Consider the following 10,485-nt stretch of genomic DNA (forward strand, 5'->3'; position numbering starts at 1 on the left):
AGCCTAGTCTTGCCTTGTCTGTTTTCTCTGTCTTTGATCTGTGCCTGTTTTCCTGGAGTTATCCCTTTAGTCTCGCCCTTGTGATCCTGTTCGCCAATCGTTGACCTACGCTAGCCTTAGGACTATTCTTGTGTCTTACCCGCCATATACCTGTTTGCCACCATTCGACCCTGCCTGTGTTTCTGACCTCCTCTGATGTTAATAAAGCTTGCAGATGGATCCGCACTTCTCACGTCTTGTCAGCCCCGTAACAGAATACTCGGCCAAACAAGGATCCAGCGGCTTTTCCAAAGGAAATTGGCCAGGTATGGACACGGCAAGAATTTTATTAGCCCTTAAACAGGGCCCCCGATCATTGGAGAACCATATTCGAGAGTTTTTAGCCATCGCTCACTATTCTGATTTACCAGACTGTTTATTGATAGAGTTTTTCTGCGATGGCATAAATCAATCGCTCAAGTCTAAATTTAGATGCGAGGGTCCATGTTCATCACTCGCTCAGTTAATGGATTATGCCTTGTTGACTGTTGGATCTTTGTTTACTGTGGGTGTCGCAGAGGAAGAACGCGACACAGTATCTGTGACTGATGTGGCGGCTGTACCAGAGCGCACTCACAAAATGGCGGCGACAGCAGAGCCGGATCGCAAGATGGCGGACCCAACAGCAGTCCGTTCAGTCACAGCTGATCTCCCTGAGTTCAATCAAGTCACAGTTGATCGTCATAAGTCAAGTCAAATCACCGCTGATCTTCACGAGTCAAGTCAAGTCACCGCTGATCTTCACGAGTCAAGTCAAGTCCCCGCTGATCTTCACGAGTCAAGTCAAGTCCCCGCTGATCTTCACGAGTCAAGTCAAGTCCCCGCTGATCTTCACGAGTCAAGTCAAGTCCCCGCTGATCTTCACGAGTCAAGTCAAGTCCCCGCTGATCTTCACGAGTCAAGTCAAGTCCCCGCTGATCTTCACGAGTCAAGTCAAGTCCCCGCTGATCTTCACGAGTCAAGTCAAGTCCCCGCTGATCTTCACGAGTCAAGTCAAGTCACCGTTGATCCTCCTGAGTCGAGTCTAGTCACAGTTGATCTTCCTGAGTCGCGTCTAGTCACAGTTGATCGTCATGAGTCAGATCGAGTCACAGTTTATTATCATGAGTCAAGTCTAGTCACAGCTGATCTTCATGAGACAAGTCTAGTCACAGCTCTTCATGAGACAAGTCTAGTCACAGCTGATCTTCATGAGACAAGTCTAGTCACAGTTGATCTTCCTGAGTCGCGTCTAGTCACAGTTGATCGTCATGAGTCAGATCGAGTCACAGTTTATTATCATGAGTCAAGTCTAGTCACAGCTGATCTTCATGAGACAAGTCTAGTCACAGCTCTTCATGAGACAAGTCGAGTCACAGCTGATCTTCATGAGACAAGTCTAGTCACAGCTCTTCATGAGACAAGTCGAGTCACAGCTGATCTTCATGAGACAAGTCTAGTCACAGTTGATCTTCCTGAGTCGCGTCTAGTCACAGTTGATCGTCATGAGTCAGATCGAGTCACAGTTGATCGTCATGAGTCAAGTCAAGTCATAACTGATCTTCATGATTCCAGTCAAGTCTCATCTGATCTGTCAGAGCCTCGTCACATCTCAGCTGTTCGTCCAGAGTCACGTCACGCCTCAGTTATTCATCCAGAGTCACGTCACATCACAGCTGATGATCCCGAATCACGTCGCATCACAGCTGATCATCTAGAATCATGTTACGTCCTGTCTGTTACACCCAGATTCTCAAGGTCAGCCCTTCGGTATACCAGTCTGGTATCCAGTGTGAGGGATGCACCGCTGGTGCCTGCACGCACAGCTGGTATCCCCAAACCCACTCACTCGAACCCTTCCGTTCATGAACTCATTCCCCTGTCTGCAGCAGTTCCCATATGGGGGGCTGCTTTATGGTGTATCTGGCCCGCGTACACCACCGCCGATTTGCTAGAGGCAGCTGCACTGGCTACAACATCTCCAGAGGTGGCGGCTTACGCTGCAGAACCTCCTGAAACGGCGGTGCTCACTTCAGCTCCTGGCGTGATGGTGGGGCCCAGCAACGCACTTTCAGCCTGTCCTGTTCCGGCCAAGGAGGCCGCCTATGTGTTCTCTGCCTGTCCTGTTCCAGCCAATGAGGCCACCTATGAACTCTCTGCCTGTTCTGTTCCGGCCAAGGAGGCCGTCTATGAACTCTCTGATTGTCCTGTTCCGGCCAAGGAGGCCGTCTGGGAACTCTTTGTCTGTCCTGTCACAGCTATAGAGGCCGTTTGCGAACTCCCTGCTTGTCCTGTCATAGCTATGGAGGCCGTCTGTGAACTCTCGTCCCGTCCTGTCATGGATATGGAGGCCGTCTGTGAACTTTCGTCCCGTCCTGTCATGGCTATGGAGGCCGTCGGTGAACTCTCTGTCTGTCCGGTCACGGCTTAGGAGGCCGTCTGTGAATCCTCGTCCTGCCCTGTCACGGCTATAGAGGCCGTTTACGATCTCCCTGCTCGTTCTGTCACAGCTATAAAGGTCGCCTGCAAACTCCCTGCTCGTCCTGTCACGGCTATGGAGGCCGTCGGGGGAACCTCATCCTGTCCTGTCACGGTTATGGAGGCCGTTTGTGAATTCTTTGCTTGCTTTGCTTCAGCCCGGGAGGTCGTTTGTGAACGGTTGTCCTGTCCCGACCCAGCCAAGGAGGCTGCCTCTGAACACTCAGCCTTGTCTATCAACCCCAATGTTCTGTCTGTGTTGTCTGTCTCTGCTCTCTCGTTGTTACAGTCTCTGCCATGGTCTCCTGGTCCGTGTGGTTCACCGGGGGGGTTTCCTGTTCCCTCTGCTCCGCTGTGGGGGTCCTCTGCTCCGCCGTGGTGGTCCTCTGCTCTGCCGTGGTGGTCTGCTGTCTGGCCGTGGTGGTCTTCTGCTCCGCCGTGGTGGTCCTCTGCCCCGCCGTGGTGGTCTACTGTCTGGCTCTGGTGGTTCCCTGCTCCACCTGTACTGCCGGCTCCACCCTGGCTCTCTGCTCCGCTGGTTCTGCCTCAGTTCCCGGTCTCTCCACTTCCATGTGGACCTGGCCCTCCAACCCTTCCCCTGTTTCCGCCTCCACCGCCCTCTGGAATCGTAAAGTGTTTTGGAGCGTCTGGAAGCCGCTCCTTGGGGGGGGCTCTGTTACGTATACGGTCCATGAACTTCCGTCTGCTAGCCATCAGAGGTTACATTAACATTAGCAATTAATCGCAACATGAAAATTTTATACCGGCATATCTCTAGGCATATAGCATGGTGGATTTTTATTCGGTTTGTTAACTAAAGTTCTATGTTTAATATAGCATAAGTGAGTTTGTCATTGTACCATTTTGTTGTTGTCCATTCAAGCAATTGACGCCATATATATATATCTTTTTCTAGTTGAATTGGCCATAATTTACATTGATACCTCTGTCCATGCATTAGAATTGTCAAAGAAACATTTCACCATTTCTCTTTTAAATTTCTAATGCATGAATTCATTAATTCTAAATTGTTATGTTGTCTCTTATTTCAAAATGTAGTCCTTTTGTTCTGTAATATTGGGTGCACAGAATCTCTCTCCCCTTGCTGATGCAGATCATATCACTACAAAAGTGATTCCAGAGCATGTCCTTTAGAAGCCATGGCTCATGATCCCAGACTTAGCCAGAGGCCTCTGCTGGACCTGAGTGACCCGGCTAGATCTCTAATCCTGCATGGCTTTACTGTTGCTCTCCACATGGCTGTGTTGCATAACTGTAAGAGAGCAGATTACTGACTGTTCAGCCTCACGTCTGTCCCTGCAGTGCTGTCAGAGATGATACACAGGTGGGAGAGAGGGTGAGAGAAAGCCAATAAGACCATCTTTGTGTACTACAGCATACTTACAGTATCCTACAATGGATCATACAGTACATATTTACAAACATAATACATGATCAAGTCAGTCGTGATAACATTTTGTTAGCTTTTGCACTGCACAAAATACTACAACACACTCTCAGAAAAAAGATACAAAACTGTCACTGGGGCTGTACCCTTTCAAAAGGTATACTAATATGTACATTTTAGTTACTAATATGCACTACAAAGTACCTTTAAGTCAGTGGTTCTCCTCTCCAGTTCTGGGGACCCACTGCTCTGCACATTTTGTATGTCTTCCTTATTTAACACACCTGATTCAGAAAATCAGATCATTAGTTCATCAGATCAAACTCCATCAAATGAACTGAGTGTGTCAGTTAAGAGACACATACAAAGGATCTCCCCAGGACCGGATTTGAGAACAACTGCTTTTAAGTTACTAATATGTGCCATTTAGAGGTAAATAAGGTACAAGGATTGTACCTACCCCAATGAGAGCTTTGTACTTTTTTTTCTGAGAGTGCAGCTGCTGCTAAAAAAATTTTCTTTTAATTAGCAGGTGAACAGGGTATATGTTGTCACCTGACCAAAACCGGAGAACAGGTCTCATCGTATCTACTTGTTGAGAAAGTGTTAACAGCGGTATGAACTGATGGCGATATCTATGGACTTTTAAGGTAACCTAGCTAGTTGTTTTTATTGTTGTTGATTAAATTTTAATATCCAAATGTTAGTCAGAAGAAGAAAAATAAAAACTTTTAGATATCATTCTGCACATGTGATGGACATTGTGTTATGATTGGTATCTCCTCTGAAGGCATCTTGAGTAAAACAGCTCCATATTTAATGAAGCACATACAAAAAACATGAACTGTAAGCGACGCAACCTTTTTTACAGAATTTTGTTGCACATAATCCTAATTTCGACAACTGTCTGCTGTGGGATACAATAGTCTTGCAAATAAACTGTGGTTAAATTATTATAATTTTTTTAAAATTTATGTCAGTGATGGACTATAAATAATCAATTAGTTAAATATGAACTGTAATATTTTTGGTTAAGCACAATTCAGTTCTGATGATGTCGGTGATTATTTAGATGCATTCATTCAGGAATTATTCTACATGCAAGTCATCCAATCAGAGACCTTAAAATGTCTGCTTAAGCCTATAAGACTGACTGAAATGATCATTAGGAATCATCAGTAGGAAGTGATTTTTGTGAGACAGGAATGCACCACTGAGGTTTCAAAATGCGCTTCCTCTTTTCTCTTCACTGCATTGCTTCACCGATTCTGTCATCAAGCATTTCCTCACACAATTACACTGAGGGCATCTACAACCTTATTAAGAATTTTAAAGAGCGCATCTTAATCATCACGCTTTTTCCTTTTTCCTTTATCCTTGTCTTTGCTTTTCATCTCCTTTTCCTTCTCTTCCTTTTCCTTCAACGCTTTCTTCTCTTTCTTCTTCTCATCCTTAGCCTCCTTATACTTCCACTTTGGAGGCTCCAGGTAATCTTTCTGCTTTTTATTCTTCTTCTCCTTTTTTGGAGTGGGCTCAGAGGATTTGGTAACTTTGATCTGTGGGATACAACCAGAGGGGAAGACACTGTTGCGCCTTGACGCTACGCTACGAGGAATGAATGTGCGCATTCCAGACTGAGCAATAGACAGCACACTGCCTCGTCTCTCTGTACTGGCACAGCAGGACAAAGAGACAGACTCAGCTGAGTGGACAGATGGAGAAATGGAAGAGATGGAGCTGTTTCGATGGCACAGTGAACTCTCCTCCAGTTGCTTCTGTGAGTGCTTCTGCATCAGCTCAGCCACAGCAAGCCGACGTTTACCCATCTGCGGAGGGCTGCTTGGGCACAGCGGTCGTGTGGCCGTGGCTATGAATGGGCTGCGTAAGCTGGTGGTCATTCGCACCATGTGATCCATGACACCATTGTCCTGCGGGTCACGTGGGAAACTGAAACCAAAAGTACTCTTGAGATGATGAGTCATCTTCTGGCCAGCACTCTTATTGGCTGTTGCTTTGCTGACCAGCACCTTAAGGTTGGGCCACTCTGGGACGTAGGTGTCACAGAACTGTTCAGCTGTGGGATGAAGCGCAAGGTGGCGCAGACGATTCAGTGTGTCAAAGCGACCTGTTTTCAGTGCCCAGTCACGTGCACATTTACCACGGTTGGAGTCTACAGCATTTACATCAGCCCCTAAGACAGAACAATATAGAGAATATAAAAATTTGTATATTTTGTTTATCAGAGGGATGCTGGAGGAGTTATAGTTTAAAAAAGAATGCTGTGTCAGAAATCACACTGCCTAGTCATGTTGTGCCTTCCACAGATCCTTTGCTTTAATTACTTAATTAATTACTTTGGATGCTAAACTAGCGAACTGGGTCAGTGCCAGCTATGCCATTTGTGATTGATTATGTGGGTCATTTGGTAACTTCTTGTCTTTCTCTAGTGATGTGATGAATACAAACAATGCCAACATTCTGAAGGATCATTTTCAGCACATCAGCATATGTGTGTTCAACAACTAACCGTGCATAATGAGAGCTGCCACCACATCATTCCTGCCCTGTATGGCAGCTTTAATGAGGGCAGTGAATCCTCTGTTGTCTATGATCTCTGTCTCTGCTCCAGGGAAGTAATTCATGATGTAGTTACATATGGAGACATGACCTGTGTACAGAAAGATTTTAAACTTTTTTTTTTTGTATTTTGGAATATATACTAAATAAAGAAATGGGGCAAACAGTAAATAGTAACTCAAATTGTATTTAACATGAAGTCATTATCATTCTTTTTGATTCAAATACACCTCAATTCTATTTAAATTGCATCATATTCACAAAAATCACTATTTGGCTGGAGCACTATTATTGCCAGCAGAATCCAGGCAGTAGTTCATCTAATTTCCATCAAAAATTGACATGGCACATGCAGCAACTGACCAGCTTGAGCTGCGATCATTAGAGCAGTGTTGCCGTCATTGTCTTGGTGGTTAATATCCAGATGCGGACAGCCGTGCAGCTCATAAACAATTGGAAGAAAGCCTTTATATGCAGCCACCATCAGTCCATTCTATATGAGAGAATCATGGGGTGTTACAAAGAGCTCTATCAATATATTCCTTTAACAGGTAAAAAAGTAAAGAGGCATAAATGTACTGTAATACATGGACACTTCACATCAACAGGTAACATTTTCATAATCAAACAAACCATAATAACCCTGTAGCACTAATAAAATAATCTGAAACTGTTCTCAGTGGTTAAATAATAAATAAATAAAGTTGTTCAGTGTGGGGTGCTAAAACTTGGAATTAGCATTTTCGAGGCATTGGTTTCCTCAAGTACAATAAGGTCTGTTAACATTACTTAAATTGACTTTCTCATGTGGTTAAGTTACAATTGCACATAGTCATACCTCAAACATGAATTTTGGAAGTGTCGTCAACAAGTTGCTATATAAGGATTATGTAGATCCATTTGTCAAACACACACACAACCTTATTGCAGTTGTATGTTATGTTATAGAACTAAACAAGAACCTCAGACCTAATTCTACTTATACAGTGGAAAACATTTGAATTTCTCAAAGGAAACCCAAATAGCGATCCGGGTTGACCTAGGAATTTATATTAAACAAAAATTAAACATTTAATTAAAATTCACGGTCACACTTTATTTTAAGGTCCAATTCTCTGTATTAACAAACCATTAACTACGACTTTTGCCTCAATAAATTCCTAATTTGCTGCTTATTAATAGTTAGTAAGGTAGTTGTTAAAATGAGGTATTGGGTAGGATTAGGGATGTAGAATATGGTCATTCAGAATAAGACATTAATATGTGATTTATAAGTAATAATAAACAGCCAACATGTTAATAATAGGCATGCTAATAAGCAATTAGTTAGTGTGAATTGGTCCCTATACTACTTATTTTTATTGCATTGCTGATTTTTCTGCTCTGTGATTAGTCATTCTGTCTCATGCTCTCTAATACTAATCTGTCTTACCCTGCCATTAATGTCAACTTCCATGACCTCATCATAGGTCACACCTCTTTCCAACACGCTCTTCAGTGCCTCTGGGTCATTTTGGACACAAGCCTCATATAGTGTGTTGGCAGTTCCCTTTGTCCTTTCCTCTTGTTCATAATCGGGGAGAACAGAATCATCAGAGAGCAAGCTTCCAGAGTCTGACTCTTCTTCCAACAATGAGATTTCATCCTCATCCGGGCCTGACCCCAGGTTTGGGTCCTTAAAAGCAGAGCTTTGAACTGCTGCCATGTCTGCAAAGTTCAATCTTGCCTACACCATCTATGCTGGCATTTGAGGAAAGTGTTCCAACATGGTTGTAGTGGGTCAGCACCCTGAGATGAAGGAATGCACTCCAAGAGTTTATGGCCCCTGTCTTGATGTAAAAATACCAAAGGATATAAACCACAACGCTCTCTAACCAAGTGAAAGAAACTTCCATCCAATCCATCTATCTATCAATCCATCCATAAATACATGAAATAAAAATAATGCACTGTCTGTGATGACAACCATTACTGTTCGATTACTTCAAAAACTTCTGATGCAAGAAAAATGGGAGTTTTCATAGCTCCAGATTTAGCCTGGGAGCTGTGCTTTAATTGTCAGTGCTAAATCTGGCCAGCTCAGGCTTAAAATACACAGATACCTGTAAAAAGGCTTACATATGGTACACTCTAAAAACACACATTACCTCAATTAACTCTACCATTAATACATGTATGTGTTTATACAACAATTTTTTGTGAAACATTTCGTTTAGTTACAAAACCTGGTATTTCGATTTCTGAAAACAGCAATAAGTTAAACATTTCTTTAGAAAAAAATCTTGTAAAATACAAAACCAAAGATTACAACAAAGCAAAAACAGTCTCTTTAATGCTCTAGTGAACAAAGGAGAAAACGGCCAGATGCTCTTAAATGCTTCCTGAGAGTCTGGCACATACCTTTTAAATTTGATTTAAAATAGAGATTGTATAAATATGGAGTATAACTCACCTGTGTTCACACTTCAGAAGAAAAGAGGTGTCTTCAGTAAATGCTGCTATACCTTTAAACTTTCACAAGTCATTATCAGAAACCTCAGCTTGCAGAAAATACAACCATCAGTTTCACGTCTTCATAGTGTGTTGTAGTATTTGATGTGATCACAGATGGGCGTATACATGCTCCGTAACACCTCAGGTCATTAGACTGACTAATGCCATTGAGGATCAGAAAAGACCCAATATAGGCTTTCAGAGCATAATCACCTTTCTCACACACACACACACACACACACACACACACACTATCAAAATGGTTTCCTTTTCTTTCTCTCTGTCTCGTACTGACAAACAAAGGCATTCACACTCTCACTGGCTCACTAGAGTATAAGTATTAAAAGGATTATGCTTTGTTGACAAAAATGTCCTTACATGACCTGTTTAAATGTTTAATTGGTAATTAACACTTTTTTCTGCCTCTTCAGGTGTTCATAACAGGACAATCCATCTCCATAAAGCAGTCCTACAGAAATTTGTCTGATTACTGTGGCACAAATAAATACCAATAATATGTATACACCAACGTCAGTAGTACAACAACCTATACATATTTTGTGCACAATAACTGAACATACAGGCTTAAGCATTTTATGCAAAAAATAAATAAATAAAATCACAAGCTAATTTGCATTAATTCTTGCAATTCTGAAGGGACTGATAAAAATCTCTGATAAAACTGATAAAAACTCTTTTATCATCATCCTAAATCCCTAAATTAAGTTCATATTAAGTTAATCCTCCTATATCCCAGCAGCACTTAAGGAAGTGAGTGATCATTGTTATACAAGCATACAGATGACATGCATACAGTGGTGAAAATAATTATTTGATCCCCTACTGATTTTGTAAGTTTGCCCACTTACAAAGACATGAAGGGTCTATAATTTTTATGGTAGGTTTATTTTAACGGATAGAGAGAATATCAAGCAAAAAATCCAGAAAAAAAACACTGTACAAAGGTTATAAATTGATTTGCATTTCAGTGAGTCAAATAAGTATTTGATCCCCAAGCAAAACTTGGTGGAGAAACTCTTGTTGGCAAGCATAGAGGTAAGACGTGTCTTGTAGTTGGTCACCAGGTTTGCACACATCTCAGGAGGGATTTTGTTCCACTCCTCTTTAAAGATTCTCTCTAAATCCTTAAGGTTTCTTGGCAACTCAAAGTTTCAGCTCCCTCCACAGATTTTCTATAGAATTAAGGTCTGGGGACTGGCTAGGCCACTCCATGACCTTAATGTGCTTCTTCTTGAGCCACTCCTTTGTTGCCTTGACGGTATTTTGGGTCATTGTCATGCTAGAAGACCCATCATCCATGACCCATATTCAGTGTTCTGGCTGAGAGAAGGATTTTACGGTGCATGGCCCTGTCCATCGGTCCTTCAATGCGGTGAAGTCATCCTGTACCCATAGCAGAGAAACAGCCCCAAAGCATAATGTTTCCACCTCCATGCTTGACTGTAGGATGGTGTTCTTGGGGTCATAGTCAGCATTTCTCTCCCTCCAAA

The 10,485-nt window shown here is 42.6% G+C and overlaps 1 protein-coding gene across 1 annotated transcript; it reads right to left on the minus strand.

Moving 5' to 3' along the window:
- Positions 1–4,969: 4,969 nt before the first annotated feature.
- On the minus strand, positions 4,970–9,056 carry LOC107582706 (ankyrin repeat domain-containing protein 33B-like). The gene is made up of 5 exons (XM_016268646.1): positions 8,934–9,056; positions 7,914–8,310; positions 6,845–6,974; positions 6,432–6,572; positions 4,970–6,095 (listed from the first exon to the last, which is right to left on the minus strand). The coding sequence occupies exons 2-5, from the start codon at positions 8,184–8,186 to the stop codon at positions 5,248–5,250; spliced, it is 1,392 nt and encodes a 463-aa protein (XP_016124132.1). The 5' UTR covers positions 8,187–8,310; positions 8,934–9,056; the 3' UTR covers positions 4,970–5,247.
- Between the last annotated feature and the right edge of the window lie 1,429 nt (positions 9,057–10,485).

The sequence above is a fragment of the Sinocyclocheilus grahami genome, unplaced genomic scaffold, assembly GCF_001515645.1.
Source record: "Sinocyclocheilus grahami isolate Dianchi unplaced genomic scaffold, SAMN03320097.WGS_v1.1 scaffold47.1, whole genome shotgun sequence".
In the NCBI taxonomy this organism is placed as follows: domain Eukaryota; kingdom Metazoa; phylum Chordata; class Actinopteri; order Cypriniformes; family Cyprinidae; genus Sinocyclocheilus; species Sinocyclocheilus grahami.

Excerpts from the sequence above, each read along its gene's own strand:
- LOC107582706 (XM_016268646.1), bottom strand. The coding sequence starts at position 8,186 with ATGGCAGCAGTTCAAAGCTCTGCTTTTAAGGACCCAAACCTGGGGTCA. Across the intron at positions 6,975-7,913 it reads AAGTTGACATTAATGGCAGG|AATGGACTGATGGTGGCTGC; the intron begins GTAAGACAGATT and ends TCTCTCATATAG. Across the intron at positions 6,096-6,431 it reads GGCAGCTCTCATTATGCACG|GGGCTGATGTAAATGCTGTA; the intron begins GTTAGTTGTTGA and ends GTTCTGTCTTAG.